This window comes from Solea solea, chromosome 18 (genome assembly GCF_958295425.1).
Source record: "Solea solea chromosome 18, fSolSol10.1, whole genome shotgun sequence".
Classification (NCBI taxonomy): Eukaryota; Metazoa; Chordata; class Actinopteri; order Pleuronectiformes; family Soleidae; genus Solea; species Solea solea.
Genome location: NC_081151.1, coordinates 23026344 through 23044287, shown reverse-complemented (window position 1 = coordinate 23044287; position 17944 = coordinate 23026344). Strand labels below are relative to the sequence as shown.

Sequence of the window (17944 nt, the reverse complement as noted above, 5' to 3'; positions counted from 1 at the left end):
TTACTCGTGTTGTGAGGACCTAAATCTGTTTACACACAGTCACATGACAGGGACAAAAATATGGTCAGGATGAGGTTAGATAAAGGAGTCTCACAGGCAGCATAACCTTATAATAATATATTTTGTAATAAGAAATAAAAATACGATGTTAAATAAGTACATTTAAATAAATAAAAGCCAAGCATGCGGTCATGTAAACCCTTAAAATAGAGAATAACGTCAGTAAAGTTTGGATTTTCTATTTTTTAAGGGTTAGGTTAGTGCTAGTTATGGTTAAGGTTAGAGCAAGTCTGCGGGAAATGAACGCAAGTCAGTGTAATGTCCTCTGAAGTCATGGAAACAAGACTGTGTGAGAGTGTGAGGGTCATTGTGTTAAAGAAGCAACAGATGGTAACACACACACACACACACACACACACAGAGGAGAAAAGTTGAAATGAGCAGAGGGACGTTTGTATAAAGATGAGTTTTGGGGGCGGGGATCACTGACCTCACTCACTCTCACTGTTTGTGTCGTCATCAGCAGTTTTACTGTAGAAACCTTTATTTTTTTGCTCTTGAGGTCAAATCTTTTTCTTTTATTGTTCTTAAAAGGTTTTGCGTGTGTATAAGACCTTTAGAGAGCAGCAGTTTATGACTCAACCAACACACAAACATCACTTTCTGTTTCTGTCGCTTCTCCTGCTACAACAACAACAACACAGCACAACTGTCTGTTCTCTGTGTCTGTGAAAGTGTTTAGTTTGTTTACGACGCCACAAGATCAACAGTGATGACTCAGTATTTCACTTGGAACGGGAACTTGTTTCGGAACCGAATTTTATAGAAACCAAACTGCAAAACAGAGAAAGATTTTTAGCACCTGGATTTTTGTGTCATGACATCGGGAAATGTCTAATGTTGTGTTGCATTCACACCGGAAGTCTCCTGTACTATACGTTCCACTTTATGTTATCAGTGCACATGGATAAATAGAATTTCTCACGGCAGAAGTCGCTAAAATGCTATTGTGAAGTTAGAAAAAGACATGGACGCAAACATCACTTGGACTAGCCGTTGTTAGCCATTGTTAGCAATACCAGTTGATAACAATATCCTTAATTTTTGTCCACGGATAAATATGGAACAGTACCATGTGTATGACTGATTTAGTGTGAAATAAATAAGACAGAAGTGCTATTAATCGTAAAAGTAGCAGATTGTTTTTACGATTGATATCATTGGCAGCCATCTTGGAACGCTGTTTCTACGACTTTTTGATTTCCTGTTGAAATGTCTAGGAACTGAGACATTCCGACTTTGCACACTACAACAGAAATGCTCCATAACATGGCCGCCTTTCGGCTAGTTTGGCTTTATTTTCTGTGGCAGAGTTAACAGTATTGTTACCATGGATACAGTGTTTTTTACAGTCTCTCTTCAGTAGCTTTGGCTTATATAAAAATATGGACACGTTAACATCGTCTCCGCTGTTTTGGTTTCAGGTTTCTCTGCGTAAACAGGAGATCACCGACCGCCTGAACGCCTGGATCATCTTCAACGAGAAGAACAAGGAGCTGTGCGAGTGGCTGACGCACATGGAGAACAAGGTGGTGCACGACTCCGACCTCAACATCGAGGAGATGGTGGAGAAGCTCAAGAAGGTCAGGAGACACGCCCACAGTCACCAAAGGGCTAAATTACCCATGTTTAAATACTGGTTATGAGTTTTGAGTTTAAATCAGAGCAAAGTTTCTGCGTGAAAGTTTGTTTTTGTGCCACTATTTCATATTTGCCGCCACGTTGCTGAGTCATGTGGTCGGTCCTGACTGTCCGAGCTTTTCAAAACAAAACTGTGAATTCCCGCCTGATTGTTTGGGAGACGACAGCTGTTTGAGCGCCAGCAGGACCACGCTGGTTTGTTTTGTGTGTCCAAAGCTGGGCCTTTTCATTTGTTCCTGTGTGTGTGTGTGTTCGGGTGGGGGGTGGGGGCAGTCCTCCTGACTCCGAGGCAGAGGTTTTAAATCATGTCAAGCCTTAGAGCTTTAAATTTAGTGCTTTTCCCTGTAACTGGAGCTTTGTTACTTTCTGGAAAACTTCCAAGTTTTGCTATTAAGGGAAGAAAAAGTTGTTTTGTTTTTAGGACAAAACTTTGTGCGAAATAATACATTTTTATTAAAGATATTATGTTTAGAAGGTAGTTTCGGCTTAATTTTTTTTTTTTTATTTATTTATTTATTTTTTGTAATCTCTTACAGTTGCTATAAAAGTCTGACACAAAGGTCCGACTTCATTGACAAACTCATTCATGGAGACTTTTGGTGCGACTCGCTCGCTGCAACAGGAAAAGATACACATCATCAAAGTGGCAGACAATCACACTAAATTACCAAAAAAAAAAAATGTCTCGTGGGACATTTGCGGACATTAGTCTTCTCATATATGCAGATGAGAATCTGTAGTGATTGGAGGCAGCAGAGACTGACTGTTGATGGATGTTTAGAACTGCTCATTATGTGGCAGACTGACTGCCAAAAAGTGAGCTGTTCCGTATCTCCAACAAACACATTGAGTGACAAATGCAGTCGAGATTGACTGCCAAATAATGAGTTGTTCTAGACATCCACCAACTGACTGACTGCCAAATAGTGTGCTGTTCCACACATCCACCAAGAAACTGGTTCTAGACATCGACAAAGAAACTTACTGACTGCCTAATAACGAAGTGTATTATAAATCCAGCATCAGACGGACTGCCAAATAATGAGCTATTTTACACACCCACCAAGAGACCACCTGCAAAATAAGGAGCAGTTCTAACCATCGATCAGCAGACTGAATCTGCCATATAAGTTGCTCTAGACATCCACCAAGAGACTGCCTGCAAAGTAGTGAGTTTTTCGAAACATGAACAAACAGACTCGCAGAGTGACCTGTTGTTAACATCCACCAGAAGCTGATAGCTAAATAGTGGAGATTGACTGCCAAATAATGAGTCGTTCTCTGTATCCAGCAGCAGACTGACTGCCAGATTTTTCCCATCTATGATCCTTGTGGACACTTTTGTGCAGGTCTGAAAGCAGCTTTACAGAAGTAAAGTGTTTGTAGTAAATGTTAACTTTCTTCTTCTTTCTCTGCTGCTCGTTAATCAGGACTGTATGGAGGAAATCAACCTCTTCAGTGAGAATAAAACACACCTGAAGCAGCTCGGAGAACAACTCATCATCGCCAGCAACAAGACAAAGGCGACGGAGATCAACGACAAGCTGAAGGACATCAACGACCGCTGGCAGCATCTGTTCGACCACATCGAGGCCAGGTAAGAACTGAGAGCACAGACTGGTCTTTGTGTCGTTTGTTCTGCAGCAGCAGACAGTCACACACAACCTCTCACTTTTTTATTTACTCAAGTGGCTTTGAAGTGGCCACTTACTCCTCATGGACTCACCAAACATCTTTTCTTTTGCGTCTTCAACATGTTTGACGTCTTGAAAGTGTTCAGTTAAGGCTGAAACACGTGCGGCTCAGTTATTATAGCTGTTATTCTACTGCAGCTGCAGATTAAAGCAGAGGAGCTCAGAGCTCACAGATGTTTTTATTAATCCATAAATGCAGAGAAAAAAAGGGAAGCTCCAGCAGCTTAGAGCCACTTTACTCCTCATCTGCATGAGACAAAGCAGTGTTATGCTTTGTGACAGACAAGAGGATGTAAACATTTCAGATTTCGGACTGTTCCAAAGAAGTTGTAAAGCTCAGGCCTGAAAGTTTCACCTTCACTTTCCTTGGAGTTTTGTCGTCTTTGCTGAGGTTCTCCGTATGCCGTGATCAGACTACACGCGGTATTTTTGTCTTATTGAGACGCTCTCTTCGTCATGTTTATGTCTGTATGTGACTCCGCCTCTGAGCACACTGTAGTCAGACAAGCCAGAATTCTCGTCCACGTGTCGCGGAACGTCCCCAGACTCCAAATCTCTGCTCTTCAATGATGTCACTCGACACGTCCGTTCATCGCTGCCTACCTCCATCATCGCTGGACACTGGAAATGTGTCAGTTGCGACCAAATCGCTTGAAAATTGGCCTGAATTGGTGTCGTCTGAGTAGAGTTGTCTTGCTAGACAGTGATGTATGACAAGTCATTATTATTTGTAGTACTGGCTTCTGGCTTTGTGAAGATGAGCAGGAGGATTTTTTTCTTTCTTTGATAACTTGATAACTTTCCCGTCGTCAAACAGCTCAGTGATTGTGGGAACTGACCATTTGGTAAATGTGGACAGGTTTGATGTTTCGCTGATGACGATTTTGCAGAAACTCACAGAAACTCCCGAGTGAAGTGAAGTGAGTGGGAGCAGATGGGTGAGGGGGATGGTGGTGACTTATCCTGCATGAGAGCGACTTAGATCGACCATATGGTCACTGTGTGGTGACTCTGGCTTTTCTGTCTCGACAGTTCAGCGTCAAATTCATCGTTATTAAGTTTGAGTATTGAGTAAGTATTGAGTGGATTTTTACTTTAGTAAGCTATTGGTCATCTTCATCATCTTTTTTGTCAAGTTTCAGAAGACTAAAGTATTGGTTATTATACTGTAGATTAACGTTAGTCAGTGAAAACTGCAATTTTGCTGTCCAACAGCAAACTGAAGTTTGTAAATCGCTCAATCTCCCACACCAAACCCCATAGAGAAAATGAGTGATTTTAGCTTGCGGGGACACAGGAGCTGCTGGTCTACTGCTGCCTCGTGTGGTCACTTTGTGTCACTGAGTTAAATCCAGGGGAAGGATTTTAAATGGTGAATTGACAAATCAAGACATTTGAAGTTAGTGATGGAGGCAGCAGTGGATCAACAACTCCTGTGTGCTGTGATGTTAAAACACTGATTTTCTCTATGGGCTTTGGTGTGGGAGAGTGAGTGCTTTACAAACTTCTGTTTAACAGTGAGATAAAGACGTGAACATGTTCTTAAGATACTGTAGACTTAAACTAGATGTTATTAGATGAGTCTCATCACATCTCAACATGTTTGAGGTGTTTGGTGACTGTTTTGTGAGTGACGTGGTTCCACTGACAGAAGAATGAAGGCTACAAACTGTCCACACGTCCCTTTAGAATGTTATTTTTACAGTGAACACAGCCTGTGAATGTGTAAAGAGGCCAACATTTACAATATGAGCAAAACTGGGTGAATGATGAGGGTCAGTGTCATGGCTCAGACTTCTGTCTTTAACAATAGAAGGGGGACACGAGTGGAGAGGGAGCTCTGCCCTCCTCCTCCTCCTCCTCCTCCTCAGGGACTGACCAGTATAATGAGGTTAAGCCTGTTCATGAGTCGCTGCTGAGGCACGAGCCTCACTGCTGTGGTGGAATGTGCAGCTGTGACTCTGAAACAGTCAAACTGTCACCGTCAACGTTCAGCTTCATCCCAACGGTCAAAATGAATCCAGCACTTTTTCAAAGGGCAGTTAATGCAGACGTTTAATACAAAGTATGGAGTGCTCTTCTAGTCTTGATGACCACTCAAAGCTTCTTCAGCCATTCACACCCATCCACTCACTGCATTTAGGATTCTATTTTTTAAGGGAAAAACAAGAATCTTTTGTAAATATCCAGGACGATATTCCCACTTTTCCACTATACAGTTCCGGCACGGTTTGGTTTTCCAGTCCTGGTCTCAGTCCTGGTCTGGGGTAAACTCTGGTTACACCATGTAAAAGTTTAAAAATGTACTTTTATTCATGGGATACATCTAATTAAATGCATTTATAAAGCACATTTAAAACAAGGTAAGTGTTGTACAGCAGTTAAGCAAACATTTAAGTTGTGCTTCCATCCTGGTGCGGTTCAGACATTGAACGCGACAGGACGGAAAACAGATCGGGGAAGTCCGGCACGACCGTACCACACCATGTCTCTCTGGTACAGACCGGAACGGTCGGGGCTGGTTGGTTGTTTTGGGGAATGAATCAGTGAAGCACCCAGCACGAGCTCAGCGTGCTGTCGCAGTCCTGCAGGAGTGTGTCACATGTTTGAATAAGCACTGATGTCACTTGTCCATGTCCGTGTCCACCGCGTCCCTCAGCTCTTTGTCTAAGTTACGGCAGATCACCGCTGAGGTCGGACCCGTCAGGGGGATTAGACGCGTTGACACTGTGTCGCGGCTCGTCTTTGTCCCTCAAAACAAACCAGCTCGCTGCCTCACTCGGTCCAGCAGCTGCCGTCTGCTGACACGAGCCTTTGTGCCGCCGGGCCCTCGGGCCTCGGGGGCCGCCGGGGGCCGCCATCCTCCCTTATCATTGTCTGTGTAAGACGCACACGCACGACATAATCTCCCCCTGTCCTCGTCCTCCTCACACCTGGTCCATGTCTGCAGTTGTTTGTGGACAGTTAAAAGAGATGAAGTGAGCAGAGCGGTCAGACTCGGCTCTCTCTCTGAGAGGCAGTAAATGTGGTCGTCATGGTGATGATGACACAGGGTTTTCTTAGGTCGGTGCGCGGTTCGTCTCTGAGAGATGGAGCGGTGAGACACCTGAGCTCATGTTCTGTGTGTGTGGTGCATCATATGATACGTGACTCTTTTTAAAATGTCGTGTATTCAGTGAAAGTGATAATTCAGGTGGTTTTTAGATATAATCTGAGACACAGAGGCTCACGCTCAGTGTCAAGTGTCACTGGGGACACTTGACTAAAGACTCGCCTGACTAAATCTAATGCTGAAGAACATGTTTGCCACTTTATCTTTACATTAGACGCCTTTTTCCAACTGGAAAGTGACTATTCTTAATCACTCACTCCCCCACACCAAACCCCGTAGAGAAAAGCAGTGATTTTAACATCACAGAGACACAGCTGGGAGTTATTTTGGGAATTTGGTGTTTGAAATCTTTCGTACACATGAACCTCTGACACAAAGTGACCACACGAGGCAGCAGTAGACCAGCAGCTCCTGTGTCCCCGCGAGCGGAAATCTAAAGTTTGTAAAGCACTCACTCTCCATCAGTGATTTCTGCTCAGCTGGTGTGTGGAGTGTGTGTCAGAACCACTTGAAATACCCTTTTAAGACCAGACAAGACTTCCAGACAATCAGAGGCAATAAATGATGGTAAAAATAAGACAATTAAAAGCAAAACCTTTAAAAAAATATAAAGATCTTAACATGATTTACCCCTTTCACCACAGACGACATTTAAAAACAGTTTGTAACAGAGCAGACGTTTTTTCCTGCAGGTGTCAAACGTCACATCAGATTTGTGTTTTTTTCTTTTTTCGGAAATAAAAAGCCTCGGCAAACGTTTACAGAACAAACGCTCGCACGTCGTCGCTGTACGAGCTGGAAAACACTGACACTTTAATGTCTTTTCTCCTGCAGAGATGCAGATTTACGTCTTTATTTTCTCCCGCTCTTCTGTCCTCCTCTCTGTTTACTCCTCGTCCTCCACCTGCTGCAGCTCTCAGTCCACACACACACACACTAATTACATTAATAAATAACGTTGTGTGTGTCTGTGTGTGTGTGTGTAATGGAAGAAGGTAGCAGATGGACTTTTTCCAGACACAGATTTCCTGCTGGGGTTTTTGTCATTTACAGTAATGTTAGTTAACAGACAGCTGGGCCTGTAATCTGCACCTTGAATCCACTCATCATCTGGAATAACTTTAACGGTCTCATCACGACAGATCTGAACCAGAAATGAACTTTTTTTGGTTTAATTTAACATAAAATAAAGTTTTTTGTTAAATAAATACACATTTTCATGTTCTTTCAAAATAAAAAACTTGTTTTTATGTCATCTTTAGTTTTAGTAGTTAGTAATATATGTTTTTTATGTCATCTTTAGTTAATTTATATTTGATAGTGTAAAGCCGACCAGATTTTATTTTCTTCATGCACAGCTGTCACTCAGCCAAACTTCCTTTCAACCTGGCTTTCAAAATAAAAAATATCACTCACATTCATTATTGTTATAGAATAACAATAATCATTTTTATGATTATTACTTTCATTTTTTAGTTAGTTTTAGTCATTTCACAACTTTGGTAAAAACATTAGTGGTGACAGGAAGTAGAAATGATTCGGTTTTTAATGATTTCCTTGTTTTATGGCAAAGAAAAGAGAAAATATTCACATTTAAGAAGCTGAAAAATCATAGAAACTGGTTTTAATTATTGGGAGAAAAAACAAACACTTAAAGCGTTGAATAGATTATCAGAATAGTTTGTGATTCATTTAGTTATTAGTTTTAAGTTTCCTCGTCCTTTTACTAATGTGTTATTGAATCATTTCCTGCTGAGTCAGAGCTTTTATTCTAAGCAGTTTGAAACTAAAACATAAAATTAAAAAATATTCCAGCTCTAATCTTAATCTAAAACCTCTGCATGTGGGATTAAGGAGGATCCCTTTGTAAAAAAGTAATATGGTATTTTTATAATTATGTTTTTTTTGTTTTTATTATTGTTCATGTCTCTGTCTGTGTTGCTCTGGGCTCCTGGTTGTCATGGAAACACACAAAGTCAACAGTTCACATTTAGTGGGACGTTTGTTCAGTTGCAGTTCACATCTTCACCACTAGGAGCCGCTAAATCTGACACACTGGACGTTTACGTGACACGTGAGCTCCTTTGAGTGTTTAAATTCAGACTTTTTCAGGTTAATATCGTACATTGTTTACTTTTAAATTCTTCATATTTTTCATTATTTTTTAGATTTTAAATGATTATTCAAAGATTATTTATATAAAGTTGGAGGACGAGGAGAGAGGATGAAGAGGAGGAAGAGGTGTTGATGAACTGCAGCTGGAGGGAGGGAGGGAGGGAGGGGCTTATTAGCGGACGAGCTGTCATCAAGGACGAGCCTCCTCACCAGCCTGTAAGTACCTCTGCTCCTGATCCACAACCTTCATCCTCCTCATCATCCTCATCTTCCTCTTCATCCTGGTCGTCGTCATGGCAGCAGCAGGTGTGTGGCGTGAGGATGAGGAGGAAGACGAGTGAAACGAGGAGCAGATGAGGGTTTTTCTTATTGTGTTTTGATGTGAAGAGAAGAAGTAGGAGGAGAGATGGAGAGATGAAGGGGGAGGGGCCAGGCTTTGTCAGTGCAGGCGCGTGTGTGTATGTGTTTGAGTGTGTTTGAGTGTGTGTGTGTGTGTGTGTGTGTGTGTGTGTGTGTGTGTGTGTGTGTGTGTGTGTGTGTGTGTGCGTGTGTGCGTGCGTGTGTGATAGCAGCAGCAGTAGCAGCATGTTTATGACGTCACTGATGTTGTTCTTCCGCCTCCATCTACTGCCACGTCTGCACATGTTGTAGAGACACACACACACACCTGCACACACGGGCACACACGGGCACACACACACAGCTACATACCACTATAGGAAGAGGATTACGTGATATAAGATGTTTTTTACCATAATATTCTGTTAAATTTCACAGTTATAACAATACTGTGATTATATTGTTACTGTATTGTCATGTTAAATGTAACCTACATATGCTGTGTGTGTGTGTGTGTGTAAATGTATTTACTTACTGGTGTATATTCCCTGCATTTTATTTATTGTCAGCCTATATAACAGCCTCGTAATCATGGCACAATAATATCAATATATAGTTATTTATGGTATAAATGTAAAATGAAAATATACATGTATAGATAGGAATAGGTTTTATTCGTGACACACTTTACATGAAGTGCTGCAGGGTTAGAGAATGAAATTCATAAAAAGAGGATTATACTAATTTTATAATACAACTATAAAGTTATAATAAAGATTCTGTGACTGTCGTTGATGAGAGACAGGCTCCGCCCACTGATCAAGTGGCCTCCGTTCATGAACAGTACATGCACACACACACAGACACACACACAGACACAGGTTGATTGTGGTGGAATCCTCTCAGTCACATGACCGTGTGTGTGTGTGTGTGTGTGTGATGTAGGTCACAGTGCTGGAATGTGGTCACATGTAGGTTAAACTAAGCTTCAGTCGTGTTTTCCCACACTCTGTGTCTGTGATTGTCACCGTGGACGTGGACACGCCCACACTCTGTGTCTGTGATTGTCACAGTGTACGTGGACACGCCCACTCGTGGTTTCTGCATCTGATAACACAAACTCTCTGACACTACAATCCTGGGCCTGATCCCTGAACTGTAGACGAATCCTCTGCTGTGAGCACATGAATGTGAATATTATATCAAAACAACACATCTGAGAACATCATTAAATGGAGGGTTAATCGATTATGAAAATAAACATCATGATTGAGATCGTTTCAAATGAGTGAATCCAATTTTTGCCTTTTCTACACGAGGAAAACCAACGTATAAAAAGATAAAATAGAAACAAAACAAAAAGTTTCCTGTCGTCATCAGCGACGTGTCATCTTTTCCATGATGTCGGGTGTTTTTTTTATCAGTTATTAGTGATATTTTAGCCTTTGATCTTTCAAGTCACAGAGATACAGAGTCGTACAGGACGATGAGAAGCTGACATTTAACGGTCATTTTACTCAGAAATCAAGTAAGAAGACACGATAAAGTCCTCTGACAATTTGACAAAAATAACAAACTGAATTCACTCTTTTTTATATTTGATCACTTGACGACACATTTCCATCTCAGAGTCGGCAGAAGTATAAATGTACACGTTCCTATTACACACAACAAGAATATCTGTGTCTTAAATGCGACTGTCCTGGATTACACTGCTCTTCTTCGTCCTTATATTGTTTTCAAATGTGTATTTTGTGTATTGTTCCATTATTTAACCCCAGAGATTGAAACACATACTTTTTAAAGTTGCGTTTTAAAATAGAAATGATCTCTCCCTCGTCTCTGTGAACACAACGTGTTTATTTGATGTCTTTTCTTGCTTTGACTACTGTTTGCGCTGTTTTCAACTGAACTGTGAGTTGTAAAATAAGCATAAAATAGACAGTTGTGTGTGCAGTGTATATCTGCCGAGCTTTTCTGAGTGAATAGTTCTGAGAGCGTGACACGGCGTCTCGTGTGTTTGCTGCTGCAGGGTGAGGAAGCTGAAGCAGACGCTGGTGACGGTGCAGCAGCTGGACAAGAACATGAGTCGCCTGAGGACGTGGTTGTCTCGCGTCGAGGCCGAGCTCGCCACGCCGCTGGTGTACGACGTCTGCCACGGCGACGAGATCCACAGGAAGCTGGTCCAGCAGCAGGTCAGAGGTTAAACTAATCCACAGATTATATTTCACTTTTCATATTCCATATTCAGATTTATTTCTGGAGCACATTTAACAAACAAGTGCTTTACAGAGTGTTATACAAGGTTTAAAACATGAAGTAAAACAGTAAAAAAGTGACACATTACAATAATAAACTGGTAAAAACTAGATAGACGTGTCCTGAAGTGAAGGTCAGAGAGAAGAGGTGGGTCTTTAAAAGAGCCTGTTATTATCTGGGGATGTGGTGAGATGGTGTCACACCGTGAAGAGCTTTAAAAACCAATAATAAAATGTTCAAATCACTCCTGAAAACAATAGGAAGGCAGTGGAGGGAGGAGCCATACAACGCTGTCATTTGTATGAAATGTAGATTTCTAACCTGGTTTCACCACTAAAATCATACATTAAATAAAAACTAAAATTGACCCTAAAGTCGTTACACGAACACACTTTTCACGTAATCTGACCCCACAGTGAAAACTCTGCAGTCCTTTAAATTCTAAACCTGTTCAACCTCATACGATATCCAGCCTACACTCACCATGAGACCTTTTAATGTAATCTACAGGTTGTCCAGCAGAGGACGGTGGTGTTCTGGTGTTTTAAAGTGAAAATGTCATCGATGCTAAAGTCATGAACAACATCTGCCGACAGTCTCACAGTCATGTGAGACTGTCGTGGTCAAGTCTCGCGTGATTTGCACCCTGGAAACAGTTATTTAACAAATGTGTTTTATTGTATCAACATTGAATTGGAGGAAAAAGTCAAAGACGATAAAATGTAACAGTTTTCGACTAAAAACCTTTGTTAAAGTTGTTAAAGTTAAAGAAAAACCACAGGATTTTAGAGAAACTTTAGGAAACAAAGTGTTTGATTCACTCAAACCTGTTTCTGTCGTGAGTGAGTGAGTGAGTGAGTGAGTGAGTGAGGTCACAGAGTCTGAGTGAAGGAGTAAAACTGTCAGTAAGCTGAGAGAAGATAAATGCACCACAGACAGACGGACAAATGGTTTCAGACGCTTTGACAAATTGACGTCTGGAGAAAAAGTTGACGTGGAAGCAAAGAAAAAAAAATCAGCCGAGAAAAAGAAAAGAGTAGAATTTTACAACCTGGTTTGTGAAGAGACAGAAAATCAAGATTAAAAAATAATGTTGTCCAAGGAAGAAAGAATAACTGATTTACACAAAATGACTGAAAGTGGAGGACAATTGTGTCTCATTCACTCTGTCATATTAGTTTAGCGCCCCCTAAGTCCAACATAAACAAAAAAATAAGTGAATAGTTCGACAAAAGCTGATACAGTGAATCCAGAAAATGTGCAGAAATATAATAAATGTGTACAGATTAGACAGAAGAGCGGAGTGATAATAACTGTAAAATAAACTATTATTTGTTTGTTTTAAATGTTATTTTAACACTTTTCTGTGTATATGACCAATAGAACAAGTCGTGACATTAAAGTAAAGTAATTATTCTAAATAATAAAATAATGCGAATAGTGTGAATCGAGACGATTTAAAGAACAAAATAAACGGGTAAAAACATCAACAACAACAACAAAAAAGAAAAATCAGTCCATAAGTGGACGAACGACTGAATCAGCAGGGGACTTGTCCGTCGCCATGGCAACACAGAGAGCAGTAACTATGGACTCATGGACTCAAAGGAAACTACAGACAAAGAAATAATAATAGTAATAATAATCACTATATTCATATAAATGTATCAATTTTTAGCTCTACAAACTGCAAATGTATCAGTTTCAGGATCAAGTCACTTTTGTTACACATAGTGTGTGTGTATATATATATATATATATATACATATATGATATATATCATATATAGTTTCCATGTGTGATGACGTCAATGTTGTGTTCAGGACCTGCAGCGTGACATCGAGCAGCACTCGGAGAGCGTCGCGTCCGTGCTGACGCTCTGCGACGTCCTGCTCCACGACGCCGACGCCTGCGGTGGCAGCGGCGACTCGGAGAACGACGCCGTGCAGCAGACGACGCGGAGTCTGGACCGACGCTGGAGGAACATCTGTGCCATGTCCGCCGAGAGACGCATGAGGTGAGACGACACGCAGCAGGACACGCAACGGGAGACACACGTAATCCACACATAATCCAAAATACAACACTCACTCATGAGGTATCAAAATTACAGTTTTTGTTATATATTATTGATTGGTAATCCCGGATAATTTATTATCAATTGATTATCCCAGATATCTGATGTTTGGTAAGAGATCTCATGTGATGGATTGTTGATTATTGATGATATTGATTATTGTGAAGAAGAGACTCAACTGAGACTCGACTGAATTAATGTAAATCTTGTTGTTGTTGTGGTCAGGATCGAGGAGACGCGGCGTCTCTGGTCTAAATTAATCTTGTTGTTGTTGTTGTTGTTGTTGATGTCGTCAGGATCGAGGAAACACGGCGTCTCTGGTCTAAATTCCTCGACGACTTCTCTCACTTCGAGGACTGGCTTAAAAACGCTGAGGTCACCGCGGCGACCCCGGACTCCGCCGACGTCCTCTACACCAGCGCCAAGGAGGAGCTGAAGAAGTTTGAGGTCGGTTGCCATGACAATGGAGTTCAGTCCATTTGATGAATAACAGCCCGAAATAAGTAAATAAATAAATAAATAAATAAATAAACCCTGTTCACGTTTGCGTCTCCGCCTCTGTCTCCGCCTCTTCAGGCGTTCCAGCGGCAGGTCCACGAGCGTCTCACGCAGCTGGAGCTGGTCAACAAACAGTACCGACGTCTGGCCCGGGAGAACCGCACAGACGCCGCCTGCAGACTGAAGGCGATGGTGCACGAGGGCAACCAGAGGTGGGAGGAGCTGCAGAGGAGAGTGACGGCCGTTCTACGGAGACTGAAGGTGAGGACGCAGAGGGAGGAGCTACACCACATATATGTGGATATAAAGAGACACAGTTAAAACACCAGCTTTATTTCTTTGGCTTTTTAACGTCAAACAAATAAAAATGTACACGACGTTGACTTTGAATATGGTCAAATTCTGCTATAACACTAATAATGAGGCTACAAAATGTTAAGAAGTGACTCTTTTAAATGTTGTCGTTTCCATTTAAAACAGGAAAATCATCACAGATGTTTTATCATGATATGATGATATCCAAAATCTAACACCAGATCTTGTCTCATGTCAACATATAGACATCATTTTAAAAGGTTGTTTATTGAGATTAAAACCAGACACTAATTTAAAGCTGAGCCTGATTTAAGACACTGAGGACAAATGTTGCTGATTATGTTTATATTTTGTCAAATTAATGTAATTTTAACTCAATATATGTATAATATTTAGTGTAAATCACTCATTTTTATAATAATATGATTATAATTGATGCATAAACAGCATTTAAAATCATCACAGACAGATTGTGATAGAGATCAGAATCAGAAATGAAACTTCACTGCAGATCCCATCAGATCAGCTGATCAGTCTCCTCCTGCTCGTGGCTCCGCCCCTAATCCGCTGAGATTTGGGTCAATGTCTGAGACGGCGACAGGAAACAGTTTTTTCATCACAGCAGACGGAGGACGTTATTGTTTCCTTATGAAGAGACAGAAGTGTCATCAGTAACATCAGGAAAAACAAGACCAGAGAATTCAATCACAGAGGAAGAAAAGAAAAGTTTTTCCTCTTAATTCATCTTATTTGTACATTTAAAATAACCTTTAACAATATTAAAGTGTTTACTCTTTATCACACCAAGACTCATTTTCACTCACCTGACATTTTTACAAAAAGAACCTTCAATCACAAGGAAACACAAGAGTGTCAAAGATGCACATGTTGGCTCTCGTCTCCTAAACCTGCCTAACTCTAGGCTGTTTATGTCACTGTTTAACAGACTTTTCAGAAGTTTGTAAACCACCAAAGCCTTTGAATATTTGATAGTGACGTTGTCGTCGGTCCGCAGCACTTCACGTCTCAGAGAGAAGACTTTGAGGGGACTCGTGAGGGGATCCTGGTGTGGCTGACGGAGATGGACCTGCAGCTCACCAACGTGGAGCATTTTTCCCAGAGCGACGTCGAGGACAAGATGAGGCAGCTGGACGTACGTGTCCCTCGCTCTCTGACCTCCTCGTTATTATTGTCATCATTACTCTGTCTTCTGTGTGTGTGTGTGTGACGTGTGGTTGTCGCTGTGCAGGGCTTCCAGCAGGAGATCACGCTCAACACCAACAAGATCGACGCCCTCATCGTGTTCGGGGAGAACCTGATCCAGAAGAGCGCTCCTCTGGACGCCGCGCTGATCGAGGACGAGCTGGAGGAGCTTCACTCGTACTGTCAGGAGGTGTTTGGTCGAGTGGCGCGCTTCCACCACCGACTCGTCAACAGACACCCGGTCAGTGCCTCTGTCTGTCTGTCCGTCTGTCTGTCTGTCTGTCTGTCTGTCTGTCTGTCTGTCCCTATGTTGTATGAGCAAGAAATGTCTTGTATTTGGTTCAAACGTTCACTTGGGCTCAAAGAGGAACTGATGACTGTATACTGTGGTGGTTTGAAGGTTAGGAAGGTCAACAAAAGACCTTTTTTTGTCTCATAGCACGTTGTCTTAAGAACAACTCGGGCAAATGTTTGCTAAATGGGTCCAAATGTTCATTTGGATTCATGGATTTCATCTCAAACTACATTCCGTCTGTTTTTGTTTTGTCTGTGTTTTGACCACAACGTCTCAGGAAAGCCTCCAAGGAACCTTTCTGACATTGGTCCAAACGTTCACTTGGACTCTTGGATGAACGGTGGCAGAATGAGTCCAAACAAATGTTGTTCTCCTTGTTAACGTCTCCTCTGTGCTTGTGTTCAGGTCCTGGAGGAGGAGCAGGATCTGTCGGACCGTGACACAGACCTGGACGAGCCTCCGGATCTGACCGACGGGTCTGCGTGGAGAGAAACCAGAAGAAAGAAGGAGGAGGAGGAGGAGGACGTTTCAGCGGCGGGCGGAGTCTCGGCCGGACGTCAGGTCATGTGCCACCTGCTGGCCCCTCCTCTAGAGCGGTCGGGGAGGGAGACCCCCGTCAGCGTGGACTCCATCCAGCTGGAGTGGGACCACACGGTGGACGTGGGAGGATCGTCACACGAGGAGGACGACGAGGACGTCACCTTCTTCAGCGCTCTGTCCGGTAAGAACAGAAACGTTAGTGTTGTAGTGGAAGTGATTGGCGCCGTCTTTAAAGACGTTTCTACGGTGGCCTGGGAGTGCAAACCAACAGTCAATCAGCTGATCTTATACAGCAGCACTTCCTTTAACCCTGGCTTTCAAAATAAGGCTTTTTACGGCTTCTTGTGTCACATTTTTATCATAACGTTCACTGTGTTAGTGTAAATTCTGTCAAATAAAATAAATGATTTAATGTGGTTACAAAGGCCAAGTGTTTGCAGTTAAATATAATGTGTCTCACTGTAACTTTATCACGTCTGGGTCACTTGCAGCGTTTGGAACGTTCCATTTCTGTCAAGATTCTGGCTTTTGTTTGTTTGCGTTGAGATGTGTGAAAGTGTTTTTAATGGTTTGCACTATGATGGCACAAAAACTCTTGGACAAGTTATTTCAAGTACCATGGGTGCAAAGTCACAAAAATGACCATTTAGTGAACCTTCAATCCAAGATGGTGGCTTTCCTGTTGGTTGTAGATCTTAGGTCATATTCAACAGGATTATTGGTGTTAATATTGCATTTATTTTCCAGTTGTGTGTATATTTTCACTATGTTTTACAGTTATCTAAAAATAATATATATATATGTATTCTGAGGTCTTTTTAAACGTGCTTGTCTTCAGTGAAGTTGGTGACAGACACGCCCAGCTGGCACCAGCCCCATTCTCCACACAGGAAACGACGTCCCAGAGAGAGCTGCAGTACTCCGTTCCACCAGCAGGGCTACGTAAGAACACACACACACAGAGACATGTGTATGTCGTGATGACATCATCAGCGGTGTAGTAACATGGTGTGTGTGTGTGTGTGTGCAGGTGAAGCTGATGTCAGAGTGCAGCGGCAGCATTGACAGTGTGAAGAGAGTAAAAGTGATCCTCAATGATGAGGAGGAGGAGCCTGAGGAGGCGGGGCTAACCAGCAGCATGGCTGACGGACACGGCAGCACAGGTATGACACGGAGATCCTCTCTGCATTGAGATGTGTCACTCTGTGTGTGTGAGATTATCACTGTGTGTGTGTGTGTGTGTCCTCAGGTGTGATCCAGCGCTGGGAGCTGCTTCAGGCTCAGAAAGTCGATGCTGCGTCGGACGTCAGGCAGGACGTGGAGCAGTGGCAGAAGCTGAACTCTGACCTCTGTGATGTCACTTCCTGGCTGGAGCAGCTGCTGCCGGAGCTGGACGAGCTTCAGCGAATCCCAGCGTCCACAGACATCAGGGACGTGGAGGACAACGTCAGGAGACTGAAGGTAAGTGTCGATGCTTTGGATTTATTTTAGAATGAGTTTGTCTTTGTGTTTTCTAGGAAACTTTTATTTTACTCATGGTGTTAAAAGGAAAAGACATGAAAAATCTGCAGTGACTGAAATAATGTGATTAGATGTTATTTGTTATTTCACCACGAAAATATTCAGTGGTTACAGCAGCAAAGGGGTCAGAGGTCGACAAAACATTCGTGTCTAGATAAAAAGAATAAACATCCAAGATGTTCAAATGTTACACTCTGTATAATAAACACATGTCACTGCAGAAAGTAGCATGAAGAAGTAATGATAGTCTTTATTGATGTAGAAAGTTAAAATCC

The 17944-nt window shown here is 42.1% G+C and overlaps 1 protein-coding gene across 7 annotated transcripts in view; it reads left to right on the top strand.

Moving 5' to 3' along the window:
* The window catches only part of syne2b (spectrin repeat containing, nuclear envelope 2b), a 108262-nt gene that overhangs the window by 85816 nt on the left and 4502 nt on the right, over positions 1 to 17944 (top strand). For all 7 annotated transcript variants that reach the window (XM_058614571.1, XM_058614574.1, XM_058614568.1 and 4 more), the window contains 12 exons: positions 1485 to 1643; positions 3132 to 3298; positions 10994 to 11156; positions 13044 to 13237; positions 13594 to 13744; positions 13874 to 14056; positions 15126 to 15263; positions 15360 to 15554; positions 16014 to 16329; positions 16987 to 17090; positions 17179 to 17311; positions 17398 to 17609. In XM_058614571.1, coding sequence (XP_058470554.1) covers positions 1485 to 1643; positions 3132 to 3298; positions 10994 to 11156; positions 13044 to 13237; positions 13594 to 13744; positions 13874 to 14056; positions 15126 to 15263; positions 15360 to 15554; positions 16014 to 16329; positions 16987 to 17090; positions 17179 to 17311; positions 17398 to 17609 — 2115 coding nt within the window. The remainder of the gene's footprint in view (positions 1 to 1484; positions 1644 to 3131; positions 3299 to 10993; positions 11157 to 13043; positions 13238 to 13593; positions 13745 to 13873; positions 14057 to 15125; positions 15264 to 15359; positions 15555 to 16013; positions 16330 to 16986; positions 17091 to 17178; positions 17312 to 17397; positions 17610 to 17944) is intronic.